Genomic DNA, 13,701 nt, shown 5'->3' with positions numbered 1-13,701 from the left:
CATCCAAAGCGAACGAAGGTGTTCCTGCTTATGATTCTAGTCTCCGGGGATTTTATTCGAATCCTAGTGCTCCCGCATCAAACGAAGGCAAAGCAAGGAATTCACCCACGATTCCGGATGATTAATCCTAACAAGCGACTGGTGCTGATCTAATAATCTGCGCAATCAATGACTGACGCTTGTGTTGTTACAGACCATGTGCAGGCTCCCTCACTGTTCAACATTTGATCCAATTTTTCCTTTAATGAGAAAAATATTTTCGGAATTAGAATAATAAAAATAGAAAATTATTCAAAATTGTTTTACTGGTGCATTTGCGAGTTCATATTTTTTTAATATCTGAATTCTGGAAGTTAAGACAAAACACTCAAGTTTAAGCTGTTCAAACTCTCTCATTAAATTGGAATTTAAATCCAATTAAAATGTATTCATAATTTTCGATTCAAGTTAGGAATTTTCATTTTTATGATATACTACGCGGTTAACTTTCCTCATTGTAGAGTTTTTAGCCTCTCACACTCCGTATTTTCGATAAACCTTCAGGTATATCAGTGAGAGTGAGTGTTTAGAAATATTTCTTTTTTCTTTTTGAGATAAACGTATTTCATAATTATTGATGATGATTTATCACTGGAAATAGGAAACTGAAGGGAATTCAAAACATCCGAAAATGAGTAAATATTAATTGAAAATTTTATCTTTACAAACTCAAGCTAAATAAAATCGTATAAGAAACTCAGATCATGAGAATGATTTTATAAGACTTTTTCTCATTTGATTTACGTATTGTATGATATATTGTATAAAAAAAGAAAACTATAACGCTGGCATACACATAAGGTCAAGCTGATTCCGATTTTCAATGAATAGGCATTCTCTGCAAATTTTTCTTTCTTCTAAGTCACTCATGAAAATACAAGAAGCAACAATCAAATAATTTTTTTTATCGACAGAAAAAAATGGAAGCATCTAAAAGATGCCGTGCGCTTTTTAAACAGAATTTGTAGGAAGTAAGTAAAAACCAATCATTGATGTTGCAAAGTGACATACCGTGTAACCGTCGTAAGTCCAGGATCCAAATTTCATAAAGCAGGTTTGTTCGTCAAAGGGAAAATACTCCACGTCCATAAGACAAGAACTCTTGTAGATGGCCGGAGGCTTCCAGTGGACCATGCCGTCAAAATGGAGGATGGCTTTCGTCATAATAGTCACTTCATAATTTCCGTCGGCACTGGAATTAAATTTATGAGAAATTATTCTTTTATAAAGGTCGTTTATGAATATAATTCGTTAATAAGATGTGGACGTTCATTTCGGAAGTTAGAATCCTATGCTCCGAGCTCCGCCAAGGAAGCTAGTAACCTACATGATGCTAAGAAACGTAATAGCTACTAATCAAATAGGTTAAGGGAGTAGACTAATTTTGAGATTTTTACTCCACTTTTCACATATTTTTAAACTGACAGTGAATCGTATATTTCTAATTTATAGCTCTTGCCGGTAATAAGATCTGCAGTTTTGTAATAATATAGACTCAACTGACGCAGCAGTTATATATTAAAAATCAAGATATTAATTCTTATAAAATGGACTTAAATAATAATAAAAATATTCCTTACAAAAAAAACGAACATTCAAAATTGTGAAGTTGATTTTGAAAAAATAAGTATCTGAAAAGCTCTTTTTTTTCTCACCTCTTTCGTAAAAGAAATCAATGTGTTTCTAATCACAATTTTTAATTTAATTTGAGAATGGAATTCACTTTAGATATCTGAATTTTGCAGAAAATTTTAGAAATCTTTCATAATTATCCCATGGGACCACTTTTATGTTTAATAATACATTATAATCCTGGAAATATATATATATATATATATATATATATATATATATATATAGTAATAAAAACCAAGTTAATAGGAAAAAAAGTATCAAAATTAAACAAAATAAAATAAGAATCTGGCCTGAAGACTTTCTCAAGGGTCACCTTCAGGCAGGAATTCAGAAAAAGGGATTTTTTCTGTGAGGAATACAGACTAAAATGTCCAACAGCATTGATTCCTCATGACCCGAAAATCTCCTGAAATTAGGCCAAAGAGATACACTATTTTTACAGAAAAGAAAACAAAACAATAAATTAGAAGAATTATACGTATCTGCATATATCTTAATATATATAAATTCCGTGTCACGTTGTTTGTCCACGATGGACTCCTAAACTACTTTACCGATTTTAATCAAATTTGCACACCGTGTGCAGTTTGATCTAACTTAAAAGATAGGATAGCCCTTTTTTGAATTTTTAATTAGAATTTTAATTATTAATTAAAAACTAACTTTCCCGCCAAAAAAATCTTTTCATTTTCCCCACCGCCAAATGAGTACGGCTTCAGTTTTTTTCCCAACAGTCATGAGGCTAGGCTTAAGATTTTTCGGCTGATTATTTGAAACGGTTCTATTTATTTTCTTAATGTTTGATGCATTTAAAATTAAACATTGTTAATGAATCGATCTTTCAGATTCATTCTGAAGTACTTTTGAATTAAAATAAAACAGAATAAAGGAAATTAAAAATTTCTAATCTGCATAGCGTTACCCCAACTGGCGTAGAAAAACTCACGCATTTGCGTTACCGTAACTGGCGTTGAAAATTCACGCATGCGCATTGTGTTCTGATTGTTGACAATATTATCAACGGATGATTTTTGATTTAAATTATTTTTAGGTTAGTTGCATGCTTTTGTAATTAAATTGTATTTATGTTAGTTATATATTTTTTGTATACGCTTGTAGTTTTAAGTACATCGCTTTTTTAGTTTTTTTTAACCTGTTTTCAACCGATTATTTTAAACGATTCGTTTTATTTTCTTAGTGTTTGATGCATTTAAAATTAAACATTGTTAATTAATCGTTCTGGTCATGATAAATCTGAGAATATTTTGTTGACAAATTCTTGAAATATTACATAAATTAGGAAAGATATTATTTAGTGCCCATAAAGTTTAAACGCTCAGTGATTGTTTTCAGTAATCATATTACAAAAAAATACTTTGTTTCAGTAAAAAAATATTATTATATTAATTGCAGATTAATCCTTTCCACTTTAATTTATAGTATAAATTATACGGGAACTAACAGAAAATTAGAGAAATACATATTACGTTATGACTGAAGGCGTTTATAATATTATGAGTGAATTATATGACTATCAAAATTTGAATTTTTTAAATATTTTGATGAAGGATCTATTATTGAATATATATGAATATATTAAATTAAGAAATAGGAATTGCTTAAAATATTTAATCATTAAAATTTTAACAAACCTTAAGATTGGCGAACCGGCTGGTCGCCAAAGGCGGCTAGTATATATATATATATTCCCATAACATATCTAGAGTACACAATGGCTCATACGTAGTTTTTGGACACTTTGATTTTTGAAGCGTACTTATAAAAAACACCACGTCATCTAAATATTAAAGGATTTATATATTAAATGGTAATTAAAATCAATGCAACACATTTTATTGAAAAAAATTAATTTACCGAAAAAAAGTTGAAAAGCAATCACACATAAAGAAATGGACACCTGAAGGCTTTACTAAATATTTTGATAGATGAAATTTCTGTTATTTATTTGTATTATAAACGGAAATATTTGTAACATTTTATCGTCTGCATTTTGAAATAACTAATATGTCTTTCCAAATTTCTTAAGTTTCAACATTTGAAGAAAAATTAGTTAGGGACTACAAAATAGTCTTTTAGGCATTCGGTCATAGAACATTTTAAAAATGGTAAAAGCATCAGAACTATCTGAAAACTTGTTATAGTAAGTCATTCAACTTTGTTCTCTATTATGAAACGACGGAAATTATGTGGAATTGCGGAAAATGCATTGAGATCAGGAGCTCATCGTAAATTAATTCCCAAGAATCGGAGCTTTAGTACGCATAATTTTTTAAAAAAATCGAATCTTAATGCAGTTGTAAAAATATTTTCAATAAAAGCAAACTTTGCAACTGCTAGACGAGTTATAAGAACCTGCGGTATAAAAGTGCAGAAAGACACTTTTGTTAATGAAAGAACAATTCTGAATTTTGCAAAACTCAATGGTAGACAATGATATATCGTATTTGCGAATGAATCAAAATCTAACAAATCAAGGTCTGATAGGCGAATAACTATATGGAGAAAATACAATAAATAGTTCAATTTAAAAAAAAAATCTGTTGCCAACTCTCGAGTATGAAGGCGGAGTAATGGTTTGGGAATGTTTAGCTGCTTCTGGTACGGGAAATTCAGTTTTCACTGAAAATAATATGGACTAGTATGAATACACAGATATTATAAAGAAAAACTTGATTAAAAAAACTTCGCCATATTCTCCAGATTTAATTCCAATTGAAAATGTTTAGTATGAATTAGAGAAACGAACAAAAAAACATGACATCTTTTCGAAAGAACAACTTAAAATAGTATTAATAAAAGAATGGAACAGAATTGAACATTCTTAACAAAAAAATATAAAAAATAACAGTTTAAATCCATGCCCAAATGTATTAAAAGTGTCATTTCAGCTAAAGAATACCAAACAAAGAATAAAAATGTTTGCTTATTTGCTTTTTTTTGCTTATATTTGTTGAATGCTCAAAATCCAATTACTTATACAAGATTGTTTTTAACATTCTTTCGGTAAATTAAATTTTTTAAATAAAAACGGTATTCCATTTGTTTTCATTTCAGCATGTAGATGTTACTATAGACAAAAGAAAGTTTAGATGAAAAAGTTTGAGGTAAATCCTTTAAGATTTAGATGATGTTTTGTAAAAATAAGTTCCTAAAACACGGGCGCTCAAAAATACATGTGAGCCATTGCATACATTTCCTAGCAAATCTATAAGTTTTTTCTCCCGAACATATCTGATGCAAATAAGACTAGTTTCAGCAACCCCGTGGATTGGGAAGAAATGACTTCAGAGCAAACCAAAAGATTAATTACTTACAGAGCAAACCAAAAGATTAATGAATGGTTCATTTATATATTGCACATCTGAAATAACTTTTTACTTGAATATTTTTGCGTATGTTACACAAATTGCCAAAATCCAAAGAAACAAAGAAAAGAAAATGCCTACGCCTACTCGTGTTTAAGCTTTCATCAGCTTATTTTTTCAGTGACCAAAATATCTTTGTAATGATGTCGTGTCATTTGCTCAATACCGCGTATCTTGAACTCATTTAAAATTTTGCCAGTAGATGCTATCAAAATTTCCCAAAGATGTGTGATGATCTAATGTACCTAAAAAAGTAATTGATTCAACTGCGGTAGCACGTAAAAAAATAACGAATAGTTTGAGCATGATACGAATTCAGCCTTTTGATTTATTTCTTTTCTTCTTTGCTGAACTCCTGAATGCTTTCCAGTCGTAACAGCAGCATTATCATGTTTGGCCTCTGCAATTCTTTACGGCGAGACCATCAGCTTTAAGCTTGACATTTTACAGCCCGGGCAGGCTATTATGTTACGCCACCGCACTAATTACTAAAAGAATGAGAAACATAAACGTTCGTAAGCTACATTAAAAAAATCAATCTGAATTTAAAATAAGCCTATAACAAAGTAAAATGCAGAAAGAAGCCACAAATAAATAAAATCATTGATTTAGATATTCAAGAAAATTCAAGAAACGTATTCATTTTAGAAATATCTTTTAAAACATTCGCTGAAAGGTTTTTGATTCAAAGATCTTTTTTTTTTTTTTTTTTTTTTTGTATTTAGCAAACACTCAGCGTTTTTGCTAAAAAAAGAAGAAAAAAAAAAGAGTAAAACATGATGATATAGGAAATGCCAATCTGTCAGAAAGATAAGTGGTAAAAGACGTTTCTTGGATTCTATTCAAATTAAATAAAGTAAAAGAAAAATGGAGGATTTCAAAACCTTTTAGGAAATCGTTGAAAAATGTATATTTTTCAAAATATTTGATCCTCTTCAATTTACAAAAGAGAATCACAACAACAACAAAAATAGCTAACAAATAATGGCACATACAAACAAATGAACGCATATTTTGGGGATTTGTTTTATGCATTTATTTACAAACCAAACTGGGTTTTTTTTGTTGTAGTTGTTTGGGACAACTGAAAACGTTCTTTCCCGAAATGGGTTTTGGAACAGTGCTTTAAATACTTAAAATTTTATTGATGAACAAGAAGCGTTTTAAAACTGAAAAATAGCGAATCCATTATTATTATCAGATTTATATTGGATGAGCGATGATTTCATTTCTGAAATATCAGAACCATATATTTTTTGTTCATTATCTTTTATTTAAGTATAAACATAATAACAACCTTCAAAGCGCAAATGTTTATTTTAAACTGTTTTAGATATAAGTTAATCTAATTTATTGTAACGAATCCAATCTATATCTAAATTCAAAATAAATTTTCATGAAACGCACGGCTTTGATGTTTTTTTTATATATAATCGTCAAACGGAACATTATGTGGATATTGTTTCTGTTTATGGATGTGGTTATAAAGAGATGTCATTTAAATATTGGCACTGAAATACTATCTTGGCAATGCTAGGCAATAGCTTACGCCGCTTTTTCTTTTCTCTCTCTTTTTAATGAACCAACCATGCAAAACTTTCAACAATAAACTTCTCACTAAAAGTTTCCTTAGGTTCCTTGAACTAAATAGTTTTATTTTACTTTTGAGCAATAAAAAATGCATACAACATTCATTTCAATATTTGACATCATGTCTAAGAGGAGGATGATAAAAGCCATATCACATATATCAAATTATAATTTAAACCTTGAAAATAATCGGTAGCTAAGATTAAAAAAAAAAGTGAAAGCAAATTATTATCATGCAACTCTTATCGGGGTCCAACGACTCATTCATAGAGATAGGCAAATACTTCTAGACAGACAAATGGCCTAAATGGTATAAAAAATTATATCGTATATTGTTGGAGTCAATAAAAAATTACCATGTCTTCATTTTTATGGCATTATTCCTGCGTTTACTGGTGACTTTCATGAAAATTTTATTGATACGCAGATGTTTTAAACAAAAATGATTTCATTCTTACGGAAGTAAGACTAACAAAATGACAAAGCTTTGAACATCACTATTTTAAAGCTTTTCTACAGCTACCTTAAGGTAGCTGTAGAAAAAGGTTATTTTAATGGGTGATGTTTTCCGGAGGTGCCCTGTCCCTAGGTCTAAAATAAGAAAACTCAACATTTCGGCAACTTGTTTAGCTTTAGTCGCAAAAGAATGGAATTCTATTGTTTAGAATTTTAGTATATCCGGAATCATTTATTAAATGTGACTCGTTTATTAGTTTAAAACTATAGATTTTAATAATTTTTTTCAGCAATACATCTGCTGACTCAAACAATACATTCTTCATGGGAATTGAAATTTCTCTCTCATTGAAAACATTTTTTTTATCTCTAAAGGTTTAAAAATCAGTGACAGGGCGTTGAATTGAAGTGGGAACATCAAAAAAGTTCTTAAAAAATGGGGAGAGTCCCGAAGTCTATATTTTATATTTTAAAATTCTAATTACTACCTTATGAAATACTTTGAAAGAGACTTATTTGAATATAAAAATTTCACCATAAAGAAAGAAAGATATGAAATGCACGTAAATGAAAGAAAAAAAAAACATGACATGTTTTGTTTAGATTTTCCTATTGTTATTCTTAATTAACTTTTGAAAAACATCTAGTATTTTGGAATATATCCATTTTCTTAGATTTAGAAATACCTGCTTTCCTGTTTCGTTTTTCCTAATTGTTGGAAATCCAACAAAATTATTTTGGTCGGATGTCGCTTATTTTTCTGACAAACTATCTCTCCATGCTTTGTGATATTATAATATAAATGAGTGACATCAGCTTTTACATAAAAAAAAAAGGAAAAGCAATTTGAATCGAATTATTTTTCTCAGGAAACAATGAAAAAATCAGGAGACATAATCAATAGTTTTTATTAAATTAAAAATATTTCATACTTTAAACAATAAAATTTTTTAATCGATTCTCTCATTTCTTCTTTATGTGCTATAGTTTTTCATTTTGTTCATTTGATTATAAAAGTATGCAATTGAATCGTTAATATATTGCATTAATTTCTGCAATATTTATTCATTGGTGAATGGATTTATTGAAGCAAATTTTAATTTCATAAAACTTGGGTGACTGGTATCGAATTTCAGAGAAAATGGGTTTCAAGATTTCATTATGTTAATCGTTAACTGAATGGTCAAAAAAGTATAAAATAATGATTATGAAAGAAAATCAATTTTATTTCTTATGGATGGAGGAAGTATTTTCAAATATTGCTAAACTAAATTATTTTTAATTTAAATTGCTCTTAAATGCAATGTTTGTTTCTTGATATTTTTGATCATTACTCAATAATGGAAGCTCTTCAAAATGCTATTAAACAATAAAAATAATCGAATCTGCTTCTCGTCAGATAAATGCTTCTCATACAGAATTCTTATCATGACCACATGTCTAAGCACAAAGATGAAGAAATTTCATTTTTTGTTTATCTTTAATGTTTATATTTAACTATTTATTATCTTTATCGCTTCTCTCTGTTTATAGCTAGAGGTATCTTTGAAAAAAATGAACACTAATTGAGCTGAATCTCTTTCATTCTGTGATAAAAATTTCTTCGAATAAAAATACTTACAGGGTGCAGCAGATAGTTTTTAACATAACTTTATTCAAAACAAATAAATTAACAAAATATAACAAATAATAATAAGAGTAGACTTTTACTAATAAATAAATTTATTAATTGATTTCAAAGTGGCCGATTTTAGCAGCGATGCAGAGGCGCAAGCACCTATCGAAATTTCCATCAATAGGCCGCAAGTCTGGATTCTAAACTGGATCATATACTATAATCAATGGGATTGGGATTCGACGAATACTGTGTCTATTCTCCAGATGATATCACGTTCGGAAAATGCTCCTTCAATACTCTTGCGTTTTTTTGGCCTTGTGTGAAGTCATGTTGAAACATCTATTTTACATTGTCGTTGTGCATTTTGGCCCACGGAAGTACAACAGCATCTAGAATGTCGCGCTAGAACAATTTTGATTTATTTTAACGCCCTCATCCATAAAAACCAGAGGAATTTTGCTGCTTGTGCGAATTCCGCCCTTCAGCATGACCGATGGTGGGGATGTCCAACAATTGTTGAGGTGCTTGGAGCGTCTGCAGACCAGATGATGTCGTCCTGGGAGTTATGAGCTTGTTGTACAGGTAAAGACCTTCTCATCAGTGAAATGGAATCTCTTCCAGCGCTGACTTGCGGCTCGTCTCAAAATTGTTCGGCATTTTTGGAGCCACACGAATTTGTTTTCTTCATTGAGAAGTTGAACTTTTTGGAACTTGTAAAGCTTCGGTCCAAGCTCTGCTTTCGCCAATTGTCGCACTGATCGGTCACTTATCCCATTTCACGAGTGATCTTTCTCCAGGAAACCATTGGATTTCGTTCAATTCGTTTTTTTGATGGCCTTACGGCAATTGAAAGTGTTCACCGTTCGTTTTCGTTCATTTCCTGGACGTCGACCATCATTGCCAATTTCTTTGAAATGACAGATTGGATCAAACATTGTTTGTAGAGCACAATAAGAAAACGAACGATTTCAAACTGTAGTTTTCCTTGCTTAAAAAACTGTAAAATTGCAGTTACTTTGCTTCACATTGTAAAAAAACCCAAAAACAATACGCAAACTAAGAGATATATTATAAAATATTTTATAATTGAAGTGATAGACAAAACAAATTAAAAAGAAATGAATTAACTTCTGTTCCAAGATGCAATAAACTTTGGCCGAGTTTTTTTTGCCGCACCCTGTATGATAAGTAAATGCAGTGATTGAATGCGGTATTCATAGGTTGGTTGGACTCTACTTACTTATTATAAAGCACAATGTCAGGAAGCCAAATAAGTTCAGCAGGAACGTGGAGTTTTGTTACGCCCCCGTAGTCATCCGGGTCCCAACGCATCTTGTAATCGTTCCACTCCTGGAGAAAATAAAATACAAAAATGAATTGAACAAAAGGAAGTTTTGAAAACACCTATGTATATGAGGTACCTATACTTGTATGTATGACAGGTTTTGAATATACGTACAAAAATTACCTATTATTGTACGTATATTCGTACAATAATAGTTAATTTTTTATTAATTTCTAGTTTTTAGTCTGGCTTATTCTAAATATTGAATTATCCTTTTTTTATTACAAATAACGTGGAATTAAAATTCATTTTAATTCGTCGAAGAAACTGATAAGTAAATTCCGAATATATTAAAACTATGTGTTGTCCCAGTTCTGATAAGAGGATACAATTTCGAAATTTGACCGCACAATATACAGAATGCAAAATGAATTTCAAAATCCCATGTTCACCAATATGAGACCAGTCGAATTCAATAAAAAGGCATGTAAAAAAACAATTTTGCATAAACATTACAGAAATTACTCTAAAACTTCTGTCATTATCTCGCATTCAAAATATAAAAAAGAAAAAGTGTTGCAATCATCAAAAATTTGACTTTTCGAATTGATGAATCTTTGCGTTTCAGACGTGCTTGATTACTGGGAAATTGAAATGGGTAAAATGTCTGTCTGTGAGCAGGAAATCTCAACAAGCCAAAGGGATGAAGTGTGTGAAGAAATTTTAAGCCAAAATTGCAAGTGGCGAATTCTTTCAACGGGAAGTTCATAAACATGCATATGAAAATATATAATTGAAAAAATGCAAAGAACCGGATCCACGATATATATCATTGCTTGCAGGCAAATTATCAGTGAATCCTAAGTTTTTTAAAACCTTTCATTCTTTTTAGTATTTATTAGAATTAAAATGTGAAAATAAAGAGAAATCAAAATGATGAAGGTAAAACCGAAACCACAAAGTCACTCTCACGAGTGACAAACGGTTCTTGAGTCGAAAGAAAAGCTTTTCCAATTTCGAAAGCCCAAAGATTTAGGTTGTTCTACATCTCCCACAAATGGGATGGGCAACATCAGCCACACGTCAAGAGATTCGCCAAATGATGAAATGATATTCTGATGGAGAGTGATCGCCATTCACAGAAGAAAATATTACCCCACGATTGATTTGGAAAGCTTTCTTTTCGTCCATCATTCACAATATTTGTATATATTCCTAAACCTACACAATAATGCATTCATGATTTATACAGACACTAGTATAATATCATAGTATAAAGACTCTTTCAATCGGGAACGTCGGAAATTTGATAAATATGACAACTTTTGTGTTAATGATACATATTAAATGTCATCACTGCCAGTTGTAGAATTCTAATTTTATCGTATACGAAGTATAGAGAAAGTATTGCAATTATCAAAAAATATCCAGAATTTGACATATCTCTACGTTTTAAACCTTCCAGAGTTCAAAAAGCGCATTTTTGGAAATTGTCTCTTTGTGGCAAAGAAAGATGAAATTTGGTTTATGGTCCTTAAATCAAATGTGCAGATGTCTAACAAATGTTCAGCAAAATCTGTTATGAGGAAGTCTTTCTGCCGGGCTGTACTACTATAAGTAGGCCCGATCACTACAACACGAAGAGAGCTAGATGGATAACATTCGTTACAGAAATTTAATATCTACAATATAGAAATTTGAATTTGGCTACTTTGGCAACCCTTTGTTGAATTTGGCTAACAAATTGTGAGCCAAATTCAACAAAGGGTTGGCCATCTGTAGACTTTCAGATACATTTAAATGGGATAACTCAAAACCGAAATGACTTAACTATATCAAATTTGGTATGTGATTTCGTGCCTGCCATTACAACCTTGTGTCAAATTTTGGTTCCGATCGGTAGGGAAAAAATAACGCGTCTAACACAAATTTACCTTTATTAGAGAATATGCGAGAAAGTTTTGAGAAGGCCACTAACACGGGTAGAATTATTATGCTCACATAAGCACAGATCAATACAAGATTCCTTTTTCAGCAGATTATGATTCAAAATACAGATATTCTTTTAATGGGGTGAAAGCAGTTAACACATTTCATTCATCTGGCTCGAGGCGCCTTCGAGTTATCGTTATCACATGCATATGCATGGGACAGAGTTGACAATTTCAGTATTAAATGCCACATTTTATCCTCTTTGCGTTTTTCACAAACGGACATCCGCCTTAAACAATGCGGAAGATTGCTTCAGATTCGGGAAGGTCAAAGAGACGATGATCATAAATCTTTAAGCTGATTTGTATTCTGCATTCTAGAAAGTAAAAAGTTACTATTTGTTCTAGAGTGGTAGCAGTAAATCTTTTCTATGTGGCCGATGTGGGATGCTGTGTCCATAAAACAGGCTTTCTCTTCCTTCAGAATGATAATGTATTTGGCCTTACACAAAATGACAAACCTATTCGAAATGAGAATAGAAAGAAGCTACACTCTGCAAGGGGATGGTTGATTGTCTGTTGGATTTGCAGCATGAGTGAAGTTGGGCCGTGCTGCGTCAAGCGTATGACAAATCAGCTGGGTCGCGGTGATAAAACATGTGGTGAATTATACAAGGAGAAGAGCTGAACAATGGTTGCGTTCAAGTAATAGAACAACAATTTATTCCATGCAAGTTCATTAATGCCACACTGGAATGCAATATAAATATAATTAAATGATCCATTGCACTGCAGAAGAAATTATCTTTGACAAACAGCTATCTAGGTTTCGAATACTATTCAATTCTATTGTACAGATTTTTATAAACTTTTATTTGTTTCGTGATTAAAAAGTAGGAATTGATTTTAACCTCTCTTTCTCATATAAAAATCTGAAATTTTCTACAACGATGCATTCCTGATGACAGGAAATATTTTAAAACATAATTATCATGTCATCAACATAATTTAAGTAAATTTTGATTTCGTATAAGAAACGCCATTTGATAGTGAATGTGAGAAAAAAAAGTAAAAGAAAAAATCCATAACATAACACTTTAAAGGATGAAATATATTGAAAATTAAAAAGGAAAGAAAAGATTTTTAATAAAGAACATTTCTTTGATGAATTAAAAATGAGAAAATATTTTTTATGAGAAGATTGGTTTTCAAAATAAATACGTGAGGCATTAAAACTAATATTATAAAATCTGAATGTATAATTAGAAGAAGGGGATAAGGCTATTAGAAGAAGAGAATAAGAAGCTGAAAACCGTAAAACTATTATTGTAACCATTCAAATTCTAAGGCGTACTTTTGCAGTTGACAACATCATAATCAAAATGCATTTAATTTTATTGACTGTTTCATTTTTTTTTCTTGTGATATTTTTATTAATGCAAATTATGACATAATTATCATATAAGGTAAAGGCATTCATTACTGACATGCCAACAATTTTGGAAACTTTTATTATAAATTTAAAACATAAGAATTTAGGGCCAACTTGGCGCCAGTTTAAATAACTACTGATTCTTGATAATACTAAATATCAATCGTGATAAAGTGTTGGGAATACATATTTCTTGATATTTTATGTCAGGCAACGGCTTATTACAAATTTCGATAAGAAGATGAATTCAAATTTTGCCTTTTTTTTTTTTTTTGCTAATTTTATTCATGAGTTTCAGATTTTTTTACACATTTTTACACCACTTCCTG

At 30.6% G+C, this 13,701-nt stretch overlaps 1 protein-coding gene across 1 annotated transcript in view; it reads right to left on the bottom strand.

Annotated features, from left to right (window-relative positions):
* LOC129968352 (acetylcholine receptor subunit alpha-like 1) overlaps positions 1 to 13,701 on the bottom strand; it is a 174,317-nt gene that overhangs the window by 30,751 nt on the left and 129,865 nt on the right. The window contains exons 3-4 of the mRNA XM_056082236.1: positions 9,965 to 10,074; positions 1,051 to 1,231 (exon numbers count right to left, since the gene is read on the bottom strand). Of these exons, the coding sequence (XP_055938211.1) occupies positions 1,051 to 1,231; positions 9,965 to 10,074 (291 nt within the window). The remainder of the gene's footprint in view (positions 1 to 1,050; positions 1,232 to 9,964; positions 10,075 to 13,701) is intronic.

This window comes from Argiope bruennichi, chromosome 1 (genome assembly GCF_947563725.1).
Source record: "Argiope bruennichi chromosome 1, qqArgBrue1.1, whole genome shotgun sequence".
Taxonomy (NCBI): domain Eukaryota; kingdom Metazoa; phylum Arthropoda; class Arachnida; order Araneae; family Araneidae; genus Argiope; species Argiope bruennichi.
This window is presented reverse-complemented; position numbering and strand designations above follow the sequence as displayed.